A 19,367-nucleotide genomic window follows, 5' to 3' on the forward strand; every position below is an offset into this window, starting at 1 on the left:
CATCACCCGCGCACAGGAAGAAGGAGGAGGCAGTGGAGGTTTAGATACTTAGTTTTAAACCTTAAAACTTAGTTTTGATACTTACAAGAAATCCTTGTTGAAAATAATTTAACTTAATTTATTAAAGTACTAATTATTAAATTATTATTATTCCCTTTATTTCTATTTCTATTGTGTTTGCAATTTGGAAATGTATGCTGTGAATTTAAAAATATAACTTATCTAAAATAGGAAATCAATTGAAGTAATTTATTATTAAGTGAAATTTATTAATCAAATGTATTTGTAATTACTCTTTAAGCAAACAAATGTTTTATCTGATTACTCGATTATCCAATTTGATTTTTCAGTAGAGTACTCGATTACTAAAATAATCGATAGCTGCAGCCCTAATCTTTCTATCCATGCGCTGGACCAAAAATGGAGTTCACTGAGATTTTTTAAGAGCAGAAACCAAAAAGCAAGGCAATGCAAAACCACATGCTGCACACAAATTACTAAGGCGTGGCTGTGGACGAACAGGGTAAGGATACTTAATATAAAATGTGAGTAAAGTGTTTAAACATTTTCTGAACACATTAAGACATGTATGCAGGAAGAATGGGACAAAATAATACCTGAACACTTGTTATACATCTTTTAGTGACATTAGCAACAACCTCCAGAGGGTTGAAGTGAAGGCATCACAATCTACTGTTCACAGAAGACTCCATAAACACATGAACTACACAGATTTCCCTACAAACCACTAATTAGCAAGAAGTGTAGGAAGACCAGGCTGGAATTTCTAAAGATGTAAAGAGACAAGCCAAAGTTTTATGAGCTGATGAGACAAAGATGAACCTTTTCCAGTGGGATGGAAAGGCTGAAGAGGAGAAAGAAAGGATCTTCTCATGATCCCAAACATGCAAGCTTGTCCACACAGTGGAGGTAGTGTCATGGCTTGGGCTTGCATGGCTTCTTCTGGAAAAAAATCCCATTCATCTTTATTGATGATAGCACACATGATGGCAGCAGTACAATGAACTCAAAAGTCTACAGAGTCTACATTTTGTCTGTGAATTGAAAATGAAAGAAAGATGCAACCAAAATGACAGGGAGTTCCTTATCATCCAGCAAGATGTAAGAAGGAATAGCAAAATTACAAATTGGTAAGTGTTTCACTGATAAGGAGTTGTATGTAGTGTAATCAAAACGAATACTGTGTGTGTGTTTTCAGTATGTTTTCTATATGTCTGAATGTATTTAATCTCTTTCCCTCTCTCTCTGATCTCTTTAACTCTTCAATTTCTTTTATCTGGAGTTGTTCATCTCTTTTTGACTCTCACATCTTTATTAACCTTTTTTCTCTCTCTCTCTTTCAGGGTGTCTTTTTCTCTCTATTTCTATTAGTGTTTTTTTTCTCAGTCAGTCGTGCTTACTCTCTCAGATCTCTCTCTCTCTCTCTCTATTCTTCACTCTCTTTTATCTGTCTTTTCATCTTTCAGTTGCTCTCTTGACTCACATCTTTAATAATTTCTTTCGCTCTTCATTTCTCTTTCTTTCTGTCTCTCTCAGTGTAAATACAGCAAATTTTCCATATCTGCAGTGAAGTGTATGAGACTGCATACAATCTATAGATTTTCATTTCTTCTCTCTCTACACCCACACACACTCACACAAACACACACATACCTGGCTCTGATGTTTGATTGTCATAGTCAAGGACCTCGATCACCAGGGAGAAGGATTTCTGAAAAGAAAAACAGAAACAGAGATTGTTAGAGACACTTCAGCTGTGGGAATCAATACAGCATACCTGCACCCACTGCGGCTACATTTCACCGTCTGGTCTATATTTGGTGTACAATTTTAAAGTTTAGAGCCTTTAATTAATGTAGGGGTTAATTATTTAAAATATCCAGATGTTGGAATTAGAATATAATTATTTGTACATATTCTGAACAAACAAAACATAAATCAAACAAACCCAATGAGTCAACATACTGGTGTATTCATGTTAATGGGCTTTTCCAGGTAAGGAAAACACAATGCATCTATATACTGTATGACAGGTCTATAACATAATTATTGTGACAGGCCTAATCCCAGATCTCATTTTTTCGCTTGCCTGACTGTATTCATTTACACTTATTTAAAAAAATATGGATTTTTAAAGCAAAATCCCACTCGATCACCAAAAACACCATATAATCAATAATAATACAATAGAAATGGACAAACACACATTACATAGTTAAATCATCTCTATATGATCAGATCTGAAACTAGTACTTGGGAATATATCATATCACAGTATATACTCTAAACGTTATTTACAAGATATTATGTTTGATGTATTGTTGATCTTTTGATAATATTTGAAGACTATCTTTATATCATCGCACCTGTCACTCACATAACCATCTGTGTGTGATTTATTATGGGAAAATGATGGGTGGTAATGATGGTGACCAACAGTTTCTGGTTAGTATTGTATGAACAGACAAGCAACTCTATAAGAATAAAATTAAAATCCTTTAATTTTCCCAAAAATTACAGTGTGTTTTATAATCCGGTGCGTCTTATGTATGAATTTTACCAGTCAGGTTTAAGGAGCAGTAAAGCCAGAGCAGTATTAACATTAGCCGTTAACCACAGCGCTAGCTCTTTCACAGCTCAGAGGTGAGTATATTGGACTGTTGTCTGCGTGATTACTGTGTAAAAAGAAGCTATGTGGGACAAACCGCTAGCTGATAGTGCCCTGGGTTAGGTTGCATTTACTAGCACTAAGCACTAAAATACTGGAAATCTTAGCTTATTGTAAATAAACAGAAGCACATTATTCACTCAAATAACAGGTTTCAAGAGAGAAATCTATGTAGATTAACATATAGCGCTCGTTTAACTGAAATAAAACCTTTTTTTAAGAACTACAGCTTGTTTACTTAGGTGTCCCCAGTGGCAAGACCTGCTAAATTAGAAGGGAAACATGGCAACACCATTGTTCCTTACTGTTGTCACTTAAAATGGGCCCTATAATCTGGTGTACCTTATAATAGGCTGTGCATTATAGTCCAGAAAATTCAGTATTTCATTTTTTTTTCATTTTGCACAGTCCTACTTAAAAGCCTGTGTTTTTAAAGAAAAGCTTTAATAAAGTTGCCATGTTTCCAGACTACGCCCGTTCCTTAAATGCGCGACAGTTCTACGAAGGGAACATTTCTGACAGAGCCTTTTATAAAGCTTATTTCCACAAAGACGAGCAGTGGAATTTTCCATAAGGACACGACAAGAGACTTCTTCACAAACACGCATCCGGTCTCGCAAGCTTTTCAGGCGGAAAATCGCATGTTGAACAAGTGGCGGACCATGCTGAAAAAAGAATAGCTTTGATTTAATGACAGAGAGCGAGAAGAGAAAGAGAGAGAGCATCCTAAATGAATAATTCAAGCCCATGCCCTACTCCTCCAGTGAGAGAAAGCCAGCATCTGTCATGCAAATGACCCAGCAGTGCCACTCTAGGTAGGGAACCACTAACTGGCGGCGTGGATGTGCGGTCATGGACGGCCTCAGAAGAGCCTGCCGCAGACGAGAGGATGAAGGGATGAGGGGGAGAGGAGGGCACAATGGAGTGGAAGTCACGGTAGTAAATGTCTGATGCAGACAAGGGTAAAAAAAGATGGACGAGGGTCTGTCTGTGGTAATGTAATTCTATTAGTAGATGATGAATTTCTATTACTGTTAAGAGTTTAAATGGACACATAAATATACAACCCTAAATCAAAGATTAGGATAACAGGATCTCTATGCTTGTATGGGGTTCTGTAAGTACAATTCTTAGAGCAACATATGCTGCCTTCAAGACCACATAGATAGGGATGTCTATGGACTGGCCTGTCTCCAATAGCAAATGTGTGGAAAATTTTGAAATGAAAAAATATATAAAATGCAACAACAATTTCAATTGTTGTAAGAGTATAAATATACAAATCAATATACTGTACAACCCCAAATCAGCTTAGCAAAACTGCATTTAACCCATATGTAAACCATTTACCACTTTTTCAATGTTGCAATTCACTTAAAATCTAAAAAAGAAATGTTGGCACTGACAATTGCAAGTAATACAGTGTTTCTTGTGTCATTTTTCCCATTCTTCCTGCAAACACATCTTAAGTTGTGTATCAATATAGGGTCATGGGTGGCATTCTTTCGTTTCAAATTTCTCCATATATTCTCTATTTTGACTTTTTTATTCTGCAGCTATACCTTTGTATAATGTGCAGCATGTGATTTTCCATCGTCTGAAATAAGCCTGGACGTCCCTATAAAAGACGTCGTCTTGAAAGTGTATGTTTCTGCATTAATGCTGCATCCCAGAAGTGTTCCGACACCCTCCATACCATAACAGACTCTGACCTCTGGACTTGTTGCTGATAACAGTCTGGATGGTCATATTCGTCTGAGAACAATTTTAATTTCCAGTGTGTAATGGTCCATTCAGAAGCCTCTGAGCGCAGAGACGTCAATGTAGGTTCTGGACATGGTTAACATGTTCATTTGACAGGTCTTCGTGGATACTGTTGTTATATATAAGGTTGATACTGTCTTCAATCAAATAAAATGCAAAGTTAATATAAAAAAACTGTTATTTTATTTCTAATCCCAATACTGTAGCAACATTTTCTGATTTAGGGTTATTAATAAGTCACAGTTTAATAAGTTTTAGCAGTAGGACAACCTCAAACATACTGACTGAATGAGCTAGATAGAGTCTCTCTCTCTCTCTCTCTCTCTCTCTTTCTCTCTCTCTCACACACATACACACAGTAACTAAGCAATTAAGAGGCCTATAGTAATACTGGGTAGGGCCTCCTTTTGCTCTGAAAACAGCCTCCATTCTTTGCGGCTTGAATTTCATCAGATGTTGTAAACACTGCTTTGAGGGTCTGCTTCATGTTGACATGATTGCATCATACACTTTCTAAAGATTTTTCAGGGAACTTTAATGCTGCGAATTTCCCATTCAACCACATCCTGAATCTGCTCTGTTGTATCCAGTAAGTGGGAAGGCAAGGCAATATGATTAACGTGTTGTGCTGGTGAGAGTGGATCAGACACAGCAGTGCTGCTGGAGTTTTTAAACCTCAGTGTCACCCCAGAAAAATCCAGCTAAGAGTGTCCTATCCGCAGTTTTGGGTTTATGTTACATGCAGTGTACAGTGCTGTGAAAAAGTACTTGCCCCTTTACAGATTTCTTTCATCTTAGCTTTTTTTGTATTCTACCTAAGCAAATATAAAATAAATTTTTAAATGATAAATTAATTTATTAAGGAAAAAATAAATGCAAACCAACCTAGCTCAATGTGTAAAAGTATTTGTCCCCTAGAGCTAATAACATTCTTATTATTGAATCATTAACACTGCCCATAACTAAAGGGAGACCTGCAGTTATTAAGATGTAATTCTACGGACCTTCTGGATAAGTTGTCCATGCCCTTTTGGAGTAATTTAATTTGCCCAGTTAGGTTTATCCCTGGTCCATGTTTTCTCTGTACTTAGAATGACTTTGCAACCTTTTTTCAGACTGATAGATGATTAATGATTTTGTTTTCTCATCTTTTCTTGAATTTCTTAAGAAATAATGGAATACTGTCTTGCTTTTTAAGATCTTTTATCCTGCTTCATGTTATGATACAGGTTCTACTTATGTGATTTTTGGATTCTACAAGTCTGGCAGTAATCAGGCCTGATGTGGGCAGAATAATACAAAACATTAGGCTAATCCAAGTTAATTTATTGGGTTTTAATTACTTTTTCACACAGGGCCACATTGCTTTGGATCATTTTTTTCTTTGACAAATGAGATCATCATTTAAAAAAAAATAGGTTTTTATATTTACTCTGGTTATCCATGTCTGATATTAAAATGTGTTTGTTAATCTGAAAAATATAAGCGTTATAAAACATGGGGACAAATACATCTTCACAGTACTGTACATATATAATATATGTGCTATATATACAGACAGGTACATCCTCAAAAAGCATTTATGCTTACTATTCATCAACACTCTCACACACTATACTGCAGAACCCTCATACACACACACACACACACACACACACACAGCACGCCTTCACTGCCTCCGTCACAAACACAAAATATTCACAGCATCCTCAACCTTAAAAAACAGCCCACTTCCAACAGATGCATCACGACCCACACACACACACACACACACACACACACACACACACACACACACACACACACACACACACACATTCATAACCACCTATGGAGACTCTGTCCCAAACCCAAGTCATCCTTCATTTAACGTCCATGTTTAAATAACTAACTGCCAAACCACTTAAGCTTCACTGCAGTACCATTTGCATTGGATGTGATTCAGAGACACACAGCCACTGACAAGAGCCAAAATCTTTTTCACTTATAGGACAGAGAATAAAACAACACTGTAGAATAACAAAATAATACGAGCCAACAGTTAGAAAGGCTTATTGCAACAAGTATCAGTATTCATTAGCCTGTTTTTGTTCATGAAAATGTAATTTTTCTTCAAAACAGCAGTGCAATAAGCATGTATAAATGTTTAAATAGGTTTCCGTCAGTTGGCATCACAAGCTTTTATGTACATGCTACACTATGGCTTTGAGCGAAATTGCTCCCTAGTTACATTTTAGAGAACCATTAAGCAGGTTGACCATTTTTCTCAGAGTGTCCACATCGTAAAGATGAATTTAAACGTGATTTTGAGGCACTATAAACACCCAAAATGCATCTTAAATTTTAGTAAGCATTGTAGCATACTACATGAGCTAAACGTGGACCAAAATGCATTGCGAGTCTTGCTACTAAGCTACTGCTACTAGCAACGGAACAAACAGAGGGGACGAAGAGCAAATAGGGTTGCCAGTAAAATGTGTTTTAAATCTTCCAAAATAAAATGCACAGAAAACCACCCAAAAACGCTATGTTCAGAATATCAGCAGTCCTACAGTATTTATTCCAACATGGCCTGAAAATATAAACTGCTGGGCTCTGAGTGGTCTAAAGTGGACTAAAGTCCTGCCATTGTGATCAGAGGATCTCTGGTTTGAATCACGATCATGCTCCTCGCCCTCAGCAGCTGGAGTCTGAGAGAGCCCAATTGGCCATGCTCTTTCTGGGTGGGTAGGTGGCATTCTCTCCCATCATCACTCCCAAAGGTTATGTTCATCAGCACAGACGTCTGTTAGCTGATGTATCAGAGCTGGGTTGTTGTGCTTTCCTCTGAGCACGCTGTATACTCGGTAATGCTACATCAGCAGCAGTTAGAAAAGAGGTGGTGGCTGAATTTACATGCATGTATCAGAGGAGGCATGTGCCAGTCTTCACCCTTCTAGTGTTGAAGGCATTACTAGTGATAGGAGGAGTTCAGCTGAGTCAGTGGGTTTATCTTCATAGCAAAATTTACAAATAGGATAAAAAATAAACTGCTGATATCTTAAATATTAACAGATCAGTAATTACAAAAAACATGATTTAACTTTTACATCCATGTTCTTTTGGGACCTTCTAGATGAGTTTTCCATGTCCTTTTGGAGTAATTTCGGTAGGCTGGTCACTCCAGGGATGGGAATTACAAAAAAGGATGTTTACTGCAAATGATTTTATCTGCATATGAGTATTATTTATGTTTTTAATGCATTTTAATGATAGGGCACATACTGTATGAATCAAATTCTCACAGCAATCCTCCAAAATCTAGTGGAAACACTTTCCTTGACAGCAGAGACAGTTGACATGATGAACTCTTTTTAATACCCATAATTTCAGAAGGAGTAATAAATGAGCAGGTATCTCAATACTTGTACTCTTTATGCACAATTATATTGTACACAATGCCCACAATATGAGATCTTCTCCTCTTACAGGTCCACTATACCGTATACAGTATATATATATATGTGTATACTGTGTGTTTAGTCCATCTACTGCTAGGCTGTTTATCAGAAGCCACAGCCCCATTCATTATTGTTCATTTTCTGAGCACAGGAGCACTGCTCACCTGATATTATTTTCATGGTACATCATTTTCAGCACAGCACAGACACTGATATAATAGTGTGCCTGCTGCTGCTATCAGTGTATCACTCTCAATGGTGTTATATGTGTGTTTTTTTTACACATATCAGTATCACTATCCACCACCCAAGAATACCTGTGTTCAGCAAGCAGGCAGTGATTTAGAGCTATAGATTGGCTAAGGCAGTTTCTATTATAAGTATATTGTGCACCAGCAAAAAAAGAGTAGGTGATAAGGTTCTAAAAAGGTAGCCAGCAGTATATTTATCATAACTGTCTAATGCTACATTCACACAGCAGGTAAAAATAGGCTGAATTCTATCTTTTTTATCATATATATATATATATACTTGTATGTGCTATCTGACACTTTCAGTTCTGATTTGGTGCCACTTAAAAAAACTGGCACTAAAATCTGATACATATCCGATTTACAGCAATGCAAATTATGCAACTTTTACGCCAAGGAGAAGGAAATATGGACATAATACTGGATATACTGGAAGCTTAAATACAGCAGAAATGGGGGTATTCAGTGGTAGAATAATATAATGGGTGGGGTTAAATAATGGGCTATTTATACAGCAACTGAAATGTATTTTAGGTGATATTTCCAGCTGCAGACAATGAAACTCCTTGAGAGCACCTGTGATGCTCCAAAAAGAAGAAGATGAAATCGAAACTTCACACGAAGCGTCAATTGTTCAAACCAATGTTGAACATAGATCACATTAAAAATATCTGTCTGTGAACACAGTCCGACTTAGGGCATTTTCACACTAGCATTTTGGTCAAGTCCTCCTGAAAACAGCGGTCTGGGGTTCACTTCAAGCGGTCTTGTGTGCAGGCTTGGGTGATTTGTTGATTTTGTAACGTGGTGCTTCGATCGTATTACATTATTTTCCTTTTCCATTAGTTAGGTAATAGGTAATACAGAGCAAAAAAGAAAAAAGAGGGAAGCCTTCTGGATTTTTTATCTTAAAAGTCTATTTCCTGACGGTATGAATGAGGATTTTACAATAAAAGAGTTTCTTTAGGTAATTTGGGGAAATGTGCCTGTATCGTCAGTTTGGTTGTTTTTACTTTTTTACCTCTGTATATGTGTTCTTAAACAAAATTATTTTCCCTAAAATGGATGATTAACTGTGTTTATGAATTTCAGAAGGACTTTTAAGAAGTTTTGGGTGGAAGTGTTTCCTCTGTGGAATTGAGCTGCCAGCCTCTCATTGGCTGATTATGTGACCTTTAGTATTTGGAGTGTTCTTATTGGTTGTTTTGTAATCATGTGTGTTTTAAAAGCAGGAATGCTATTAACTTTTGTCTTTTAACCCCGATAAAGGCCTGAGCGCCAAAACGCGTTGGTTATTTTTGTATTGTTACTAAATCAGAAATTCTCCTTTTCCATTAGTTAACAGTATTTAACCTGTTATAAATACACATTTTAATAGGAGTGAGTGTGATAACTGACAGCTTAAATGCTCGTTTTGCACTGCCCTGAATGGATAATAATCTTCTCATATGCAACGTTGAAACGTTATTCACGCCAAAGCATTGTTTCTTGTCGCTTGATTATTTTAAGCTAATAAAATTTGCTAATAAAAAAGTGTTTATGAAACCACACATAGAAAAGTGATGTATAGGATTGCACAATCAATCCACAGTTCAGAAAAAGTAACAACGAGTTCCTCCCTGAAATGAACCCAGAATCGGTCCTGGGTGCGGACTCTTTTATTTGGGAATGCCAGTGGTGTTTTTTTTTATAAATGTTTTTATTAAATGCAAAATTTGAAGTGTTGCCCCAGGCACCGAAACACAGCTAATGAGTGTAGAACATAATCAGACTGACTATTTAACTTCTTTAACCCTCAGGGCCTGTCCAACCTTCACTCTCTCATTATATTTACTACAGTACATATTCTATTCCCAGTGAACACATGCAACTTTGGTTTTGGTTTTGGTTTAAGGAATGTTAAATACCCGAACCTCAGAACTTCCAGAAATGGAATGTTTCAGAAAAATTAATTTGGCCTTGCCATGAGCATGCTGGCCGGTGTTCAACCTCACTCACAAGTTAACACCTCCGAACTTATACAGGTGTGGGTATTCCCAATCCATCCCCTGAAAAGTCAATTGAACTATGGAGTAGTTAAACTGCGTTCTCTGAAATTATGAAGATCCATCCAATACTTTTGGGATGGGATGATTTGGGGAGATGAGCATGAGTTGGGGACCTTAATTTCCTTTGGGATCAATAAAGTGTCCATCTTTCTGTTGATCCATCCATTTATCCATCCATCCATCCATCCAACATTCTGACCTCACTAATTTCAATGCTTCAAATTATATGATGGCTTCTCTGGACAGTAGAGGCAGTTACTCCAACAAAAGCAAGATGGGCGCCGAGTGGTCCAGGGGTCTAAAGCGCTGCCACTATGAGAAGGAGGTCGCAGGTTCGAACCCCCGCTCATGCAGCTTTGCAATCAATCTGCCGGCGCTCAGAGGGAGCACAATTGGCCTTGCTCCCTCCGGGTGGGAAGATGACGCTCTCTCCCCACATCACTCCTTGGGTGATGTTCGCAGCACAGGGCGTCTGTGAGCTGATGTACCGGAACCACTTTCCTCCGAGCACACTGGCTGCTCAGCAATGCTGCATCAGCAGCAGCTCGAAAAAGAAGCAGTGGGTGACTTCACATGTATCAGAGGAAGCATGTGTTAGTCTTCACCCTCCTGGGCACTACTAGTGATAGGGGGAGTCCTAATGAGTGGGTTGGGTAATTGGCCGTGTAAATTGGGAAGAAAATGGAAAAAAAAAATAGAAATAAATTAATAAAATAAAATAAGAAAAGCAAGATAAACTCTTTCTATCACCTTTCACATACATTTAGTGTAGCTATTTTGATATCACTTTATTTGAATGACCCATTATTGATGCCTCATAGATGCATAGACCCAGCAGTGCTCAGCTCTAGAGAGTTCAGTGCTCTAGCTTTAGAGAGTCCTATTCTTTTGGTGGTACTTCTGTACTACAGGGACTAGACAAACTCAAAGTTAGCAATGGGGGCAAATTAAAGTAGTTGAATGGACTCATGTGGAAATATATTGTGTATAAAGGTGTGTGTGTGATTAATGTGTATGTTTTAGCCTCCGTTTGGGCTCAGGGACATCCCGACGGAAGCGCTGAGGAAGTGAGTCTCTCTGAAGCAGACACACACACATTCACACACACACAAACACACAGACACACAATTACATCAGCGATGGCTTATCTCCAGACCTTCATCTTCCACCTTTCCGTTCCTCTATTTTCTCCCCCTCTCTAACGCCAGGTCAGCATGCATAAGCAGATCAACCGTGACTGCCAAAAAGGGTGTGTGTGGGACACTCAGAGTCACACACACTTACACACACACACACACACACAGGATGGGTGTGTGGTTGAACACTCTGACATCGCAGGTCAAATTCATAAACTTGCAAAACCGCTGTAACCCTTAACACCCACACCTCGGCCGTGGACCACAGATATGAACCAGAAACAGTAAATTAGATTTAACCAGTAACTGTGGAAACTGTACCAATGCACTTCACCATGTACTGGAGCTAATGTAAAACAGAATGCAGTAATGTACAGCATAAGTCTCATAAAGTTTGGACACACCTTCTCATACATGAAAACAATAAAAGGATTAAAAAAAGATTGTAAAAAAAGATGTAAGAAATTCTTGAAACTATGCTATTTTTTTAACTTTCTACTTTAGAATAAAGTCTATGGAGTCAAAAAAGGGTCATAAAGATTTTGAGTTTGTAAAACAGAAGTCACAAATGTACTGAAACTTGTAACTGCGTTTAAACAACTGCATGCACGAAAATCCAAATCCACAAATTAACTGGAATGTGCAAACTTGAAACAGAAAGTAATATTAATAATAATTCAAATGTACAAATGCGAAAAAATATTTTAATTATATATAAATATATATTTTTTAATTTGTAAATCCAATCTGTTGAATGTGTGAATCAGTACTGCTCAAATGGCTTAAGCTGGGTCAGACCAAAAATCACATTGAATTTGTGAGGTTGTAAATGTGACAGTGGGTGTTTTTCACTGTGGAGCTAAAAATCCTCTCATTCATCTTCTCTGCTGCGGGTGCGAAGCTCTAGCTGCAGTTGCGAATTTTGACCCTGTTTTGACGCCTGATTGATGAACCAATAGGAAAGCTTTATCTGGACCAATCAGATTACGGGGTTTGTTTAACCAATCAGAACAATGGGTGGGTCTCTGCAGCTCAGAGTACTGGGCATGTCGAAAGGTGGTCGTCTATTGGTCTATTGGAGCTGACGTTCCACGTGGCCGCCATTTTGGAGTCGGCCACCATGCGCCCCCCAGTGGATCAATTTACACTGAGGAAGGAGTTTAATAAACCGATAATATTCACAACTCTACCAATTTACACACGGTTTGGTTTGTTACAAACAGCAGAGATGTAGTAATGATACAGGACGCTGTCACACATTACAAATATGTGCTTTCATGCTGAAATACTTTATATTATGCTCTTTATCAAAGACAGACATATGGTATAGCATATTAATTAGTACATAAATTAATTAATTTATTAATATATATATATATATATATATATATATATATATATATATATATATGTGTGTGTGTGTGTGTGTGTGTGTGTGTGTGTGTGTGTGCATCTATGTACATAAATATAAAATTAATTCATATAATTAGAACATAATATAAAGTATTTCAGCATGAAAGCACGTATTTGTAATGTGTAAATCAGGTAAAAAATTGGTAGAGTTATGAATATTATTGTTTTATTAAACTCCTTCCTCTGTGTAAATTAATCCACCGGGGGCGCATGGTGGCTGACTCCAAAATGGCAGCCACACTTTCGACACGCCCACACCTTTCGACACGCCCAGTACTCTGAGCTGCAGAGACCCACCCATTGTTCTGATTGGTTAAACAAACCCCGTAATCTGATTGGTCCGGATAAAGCTTTCCTATTGGTCCATCAATCAGGCGTCAAAACAGGGTCAAAATTCGCAACTGCAGCTAGAGCTTCGCACCCGCAGCAGAGAAGATGAATGAGAGGATTTTTAGCTCCACAGTGAAAAACACCCACTGTCACATTTACAACCTTACAAATTCCATGTGATTTTTGGTCTGACCCAGCTTAAGCCATTTGAGCAGTACTGATTCACACATTCAAGAGATTGGATTTACAAATTAAAAAATATATATTTATATATAATTAAAATATTTTTTCGCATTTGTACATTTGAATTATTATTAATATTACTTTCTGTTTCAAGTTTGCACATTCCAGTTAATTTGTGGATTTGGATTTTCGTGCATGCAGTTGTTTAAACGCAGTTACAAGTTTCAGTACATTTGTGACTTCTGTTTTACAAACTCAAAATCTTTATGACCCTTTTTTGACTCCATAAAAGTCACCAATAGGCGTGGGCGATATGGCCCTAAAACAATATCACAATATTTGATGGTATTATCGTGATAACCATACTCTTGACGATATGACGAAATACTGAATTTTAAAAATGATTTCAAGAATACACTACTGCACCAAAATGAATATTACATTTTCTTATTGCATATGATATGATATGGCACACCCCTAACTAAGATATTAATAAATACAAGAAATCTTTCAGATTTGTAACAGAATTCAATGATCCAGAATGCCATGGCACTAATACTGCGCTCTACATATATCCAGTATAAAATAAAAATGAATGATACTGGACAGAATCTGTTTCTAGTAGATATATAATGGGAAATGAGAACAGTGGGATTTTTTCTTCTGCTAAAAACAGCAAAAAGGTAGCACCCTGATGTGATAATTAGGGCACGATATTTTAGGGTAAAATATCATTCACGATATAAAAACAAAATTTGGCGATATTATCGTGTACGATATTATATGGCACACCCCTAGTCACCAATATGTTCCATGAATTGTCTTTGTAAAAAAAAGCTGTGTGAGCAGACTTAAAGAAGACATTTCTTCTTAGAAACCGTTGGTAAATAAAGCACATTCTTATGAAGCTCTGATTTATCTTGTTTATCTTCCAATCTTTCATTAGGGCTTTCATGGGAAAGCTTTAGTGAATGTGGCCTCTGGATTGGAACACTCTTACTGAAGTCAGATTTAGTCAGATTCACATCTCTACACTCATACTGTAAGAATCTGCTGAGCTCATTTTAGCTAAATACAGCATTAAGAGTGTGTGTGTGCATTTGTGTGTGTGTGATGCAGTACAGTCTGGCCTGGGTTCTTTCCCACAGGGATCAGGAAGGGTGCTGTGACCGACTCTCTCTCTTTCTCTCTCTCTTTCTCTCTCTCTCTCTCTCTCTCTCTCTCTCTCTCTCTCTCTCTGTCTCTCTCTCATGCATGCACCAAGAGCACACACCCAAATTAGCGAGAAAGCCAAACTTTGTCAGATGCAGGAAGATCACACTGTAAACAATAAATCATCAGATCACAGAGACTGGGCTGGGATATTGTTACTGTGGAGACGGTGATATCAGCAGTGCTGACAGAATACCAGCCTACGTGATGCCCAACGTCTTTAAAAATGCATGTGCGTGTGTGTGTTTTTTGTGTTTTCTGGCCCTGCTCCTAAGGTGTTGCTAGGTGGTTACTGTGGTGTTATCAAGCGGTTGGATCGAATAGTGTCAGTATCTCGAAAACTGCAAGTTACACAGTAAACATTTGGCAGCAATTTAAGAAGAAGATGAGTATATTGTCATAGTACAATAAAAAAAAACATGTATCTCAAAAGCAACAACTTTTCAGGAGAGAAATAAAACCTTTCTAACTTTTAATGGAAGTCAATGTAAAAAGAGTTTTATTTCAGATCATTTTGAAAATTTCTATTTGTCCATTCGTCAAAAAAAGTTTGACACAGACAGGGACAGTTTGTGTGTTCAAATTGTGTAGTAAACTAAAAATCGACACAGATAAAGATACTTGTAGAGATAAAAAAAAGATAGGCTGAAGCGCTACCAGGAGTATTAGAATTGTGAATCTTTGCAACAAGTGCTCTTTTAAAGCTAGGCAAACATTTAAATATGGAAAAATGTCATCTCTATTGGGAAAAAAATACTAAAAAACTTTAATATGTCATGGCAATTAAATCTAAAAGATATTTTACATTTACTTGCCATGACACATTAAATGCTTTTAGTCATTTTTCCCAACAGGGTGCCTTTGACTTTTTTCATATTTGGAGATACTTGTTTTTCATAGGACAGTGACGATATACTCTTCCTCTTATTATATTTCTGCCTAATGCTTACTGTGTAACTTGCAGTTTTCAAGATTATTAACAGTGTTCTATTCAATCACATAATAACACCCCAGCAACCACCTAGCAACACCGTGCATAATGCACAACACATGCAATGCACATGGATTGCTGCAAAACTCAGCATGCCATAAGGTATCAGACAGATATTTCAGAATGATTACAGATTACAGGTAAAAAGAGTCACTCAGACACTACAGTTGGGTAGTGTACCTCTTGGTGAGAGATTGTTTTTGATTGCTAGACTACAAGATGCACTCAAATTGACATTTTGGATTGGTTGACAGACTTTTAGAGGGGGAGTATTATTGGACAAAGAGTAGCAGGATGGTCATTTCAGTGCCATATCAAGGAGGCCCGCCAGACAGTTCTGTAAACTAGAAACCAGGTCCTTTTTTTGGATCCATAGACACAGTGGAACTGTATTTTCTAGAATGATGGAGTTCCATTTGGTTGGGGTGAGCTGGGAAGGTTGGGGTGAGGTGGGAAGGTTGGGGTGAGGTGGGAAGGTTGGGGTGAGGTGGGAAAGTTGGGGTGAGGTGGAAAAGTTGGGGTGAGGTGGTATTGTAATCATTCTTTTTGGGATCTAACGACAGTCATGTTCGAGTATGGAATATGGAGTATAAAATATGGAGGCCATGTGGTGAGGACGGTAATAATAAAGGCATTGTGTATAATCTTCTTGTTAGCTATCAAGTGACACATGACAGTCAGTCACCCCTAGTAGTGTTATGAGGGACACTAACAACAGGACATCATGGCAGGGCTTCCAACTTGCCTTTTTCAGTAGGATAATGCTTAATGGTTTTCCAGGAATATCTGACACAAATTTTCTCAATAAACGTATTAGTGAACAATATAACTCAGACGTTTTCACTACAGTTAGTTGCAGAAGTCTATCTATTGTTGGTGTGTGTGTGAGTTCACTGGAAGACACTTTAGACACTGCGAGTTCTTTGAATACGGCTAAAGATCAGAGGCTCCCCCTCCTCCCTTTGTGGGAAGTTGTTTGCCTGGAAAAAACGAGCCGCCTGAAAACCAAAGGAATATTAAATCATACAAACGAGTTTCCCATTCCGCCCCCTCCCTCCTTCCATCCCTCCCTTCATCCCTCCCTCGCTCCCTTCACTCCCACGCTTTTATTAGATGAACAAGACTTCTGTTTACCTCCCTGCTTTAGTAAAGGAATCTCTTTTCTTTTCTCTGTTTCTTTCTTCCTTCCTCTATAGTCTATATCCTTCACCTTCTCAACTGCTGTACACTAGCCTCTACTGCACTGTTCAACTGTTTGAGTTTTACCTGTGGGGGTACTGTAATTTGTATTAACAACAAGATCCATTATTTTAATCCATTGCAGCCTTATTGTGAATTTGATTAGGGAGGTGGCAGCTCAGTGAGGGGTGTAAAGATTGGGAGTGTGGAGATTGTGGTCGACAGCAACATTTTTTTTACTGGTAACACTTTTGCAATTCACAGATGGCAATAAAATTAAATCAGGATAAGAGAGTTTCTAGCGGGTTGTATTTTCTGTGAACCCAGATGGTTTTGCAAAAGATGGCCATGTGATCATTAGTACCAGAAAATAACAAGTTAATGCTATTAATCATCAAATAATGTTTTTAGTGACAGAGTGTGTTTAGACCCCACCCACACAGTCGGGGGAAACAACTCTTCCAGTACTTTCCATTGATTTGTGTGGTTGCCTGTTCTTTAAACTAAAATGGCAACCATGCCAAAAGATCATGGTGAGTTAAATAACAAATAGTTTAAAACCCTGATTAAAGGTTTACTCGATTCCATTTTTTGGAACACGAAACAAAGCAAAATAAAATAAAAAAGACTTCACAGTTAGCATTGGGGTTAACCCACTCCAAGCTAGCTGAGACTAGCTGCTGTGTCTGTTAGCACTGTGGCTTTAACCAGCTGAGCCTGGCTGTTAGCATTGTAGCTAATCTGCTATGACTCAGTCAAATCCAGCTACTTAGTTAACAATTTTTTGGTTAGTAGAACATTTACTTAACGTTATAGTTAATGCTCTTATACTGTAACTGAAACATTATTTCTGTCATGTTACAGGTTAAACTTCTTAAAACATTTTTAATATATTTCTAAATGTTCTTAGAATGTTTTTAGCTGGGGTATCTGTAAGCACTGTGTGACAATGAACAAGGAAGATATGGGTAATTGGCTGAGTTAATTCAATGCAAACTATATAATAATAAACCCTTTTGTTTCCAATCAAAACTTGAGCAAATTATTAATTAAAAAATAATTAAAGTACCTACACAGCCTCGTCAAAAACTACAATTTCTTCTATTCAAATATTTTTATTCAGGAAGCTTTGCGGTCCAAGACTAGGCTCAATCCCCATCAGGAAAACTGCCCCATTATAACATAAAAAGGAACATGTATTTTTCAGTTCCCAGAAATCATTAGACATTCTCTGGAAGTCTGACAGCCCTGAGGGTTCCCCACTGCAGATCATACCAGTACCCACTTAAACTGCAGCACCATACCTGCTCAAACTAATCCACCTTAAACTGGCCTTAAACCTGCAGCTCAACATTTCTGACCAGTCCTTCCCAAACTCATCCTCAACCATGACTATTTATGGAAAACGCCGCTCCGTTAGGCTCGGACACGGATTCGCTCATATTTGGCTGGTTGCTGCGGGTGGTGCGTCTGGCGGGGTACAGGGTGGAGGATATCCCGACTGAGCCGAGCTGTACAAACACCCAGTCCAACAGGAAGGCCTCCCTGCCCACTCAGGGGGAGGAATTTCCCCCTGTCTGTCTCTCTCTCTTTCTCTCCCTGTCTAATAATATTAGTCAAACATCTTCCTTCAATTACAGATAAAATACTTTCTCGGCCTCATCAAATTAAGACAAGAAATTAAAAGCATAATGAGAGACTCCAGCAAAGAAATGAGCTTTAGAACATGAACGCCAGTAATTCCAGGCGTGGCCTAGAGTACTATAAATCTCCCAGTATTGAGCTGTGGAGCAGTGGAACTGTGTTCTCTGGAATGATGGAGCTCCATCAATACTTTTGGATATCGTCACTAGCCCTTTTAGGGGGGTTCAAGCACCCCTAGTTTGTGTGTTTATTATATTTAATGCAAGGTGCTAGACTAGTACTGTCTGTATGTGTATCAGATAATTAATGTTATCCATACTGTGTTTTGTGTTGCTTCTGCTTTTAGCTATTTAAATTAGACTAAATGATGGAGAATGCAGCTGTGTGAGGTATTTTTACATTACAATACATTACATTTAGCGGACGCCTTTTTCAAAGCAACTTACAAATATGATGTACGTTTGCAATAAAGGATATAAACGTTCAAGGCAAAAACATTTTAAACAGGGCTTAAAAGAAGCCAAGGAAAAATAGTGGGATAGAGGAGGAAGGGTGAGGGAGCAGGAAATGAGATTTGTTGGAGGTGTTAGAAGAGTAGTGCATTTTTCGGACTATAAGGCGCACTTAAAATCCTTTAATTTTACAAAAATCGACAGTGTGCCTAAAAATCCTTTGCCCCTTATGTATGAATTCTGAAGTACAGCATTATAAAGGAGTTTCAGTGAAGTATCTCCAGCACCAAGGCTGGAGCAGTATTAGCATTAGCCTGCATGTTCACAGTGTTAAAAAAAGCTACGTGGGTCGAATCGTTAGATAATAGCACCCTGGCTTAGAGGAACACTCAGGGTTCCTCAGTGTAGCGCTGTCAGGTGGCATTTACTAGTGCTACATGCTGCTAACTACATCTAACCGAAGCTAGCACTGCTGCTAACTGTGGCTTGTGCTGCTGCTAACCACAGCTAGCGCTGCGGCTAATTATGCTGTTGAAAATAATAGAAATGTAAGCAAACTGTGAATAAACAGAAGTGCTTTATTCACCCAAATACCAGTTTTCAGAAGAGAAATATGTGCAGCATTCATTGATAGT

At 38.0% G+C, this 19,367-nt stretch overlaps 2 protein-coding genes across 2 annotated transcripts in view; one reads left to right on the forward strand and one right to left on the reverse strand.

Annotated features, from left to right (window-relative positions):
- cfap45 (cilia and flagella associated protein 45) overlaps window positions 1-19,367 on the forward strand; it is a 239,992-nt gene that overhangs the window by 200,281 nt on the left and 20,344 nt on the right. The window lies entirely within an intron of this gene.
- LOC103028656 (protein jagged-1b) overlaps window positions 1-19,367 on the reverse strand; it is a 98,290-nt gene that overhangs the window by 41,416 nt on the left and 37,507 nt on the right. The window contains exon 3 of the mRNA XM_007251005.4: window positions 1,675-1,732. Coding sequence (XP_007251067.3) covers window positions 1,675-1,732 — 58 coding nt within the window. The remainder of the gene's footprint in view (window positions 1-1,674; window positions 1,733-19,367) is intronic.

Source organism: Astyanax mexicanus, chromosome 9 (assembly GCF_023375975.1).
Source record: "Astyanax mexicanus isolate ESR-SI-001 chromosome 9, AstMex3_surface, whole genome shotgun sequence".
Lineage (NCBI taxonomy): Eukaryota > Metazoa > Chordata > Actinopteri > Characiformes > Acestrorhamphidae > Astyanax > Astyanax mexicanus.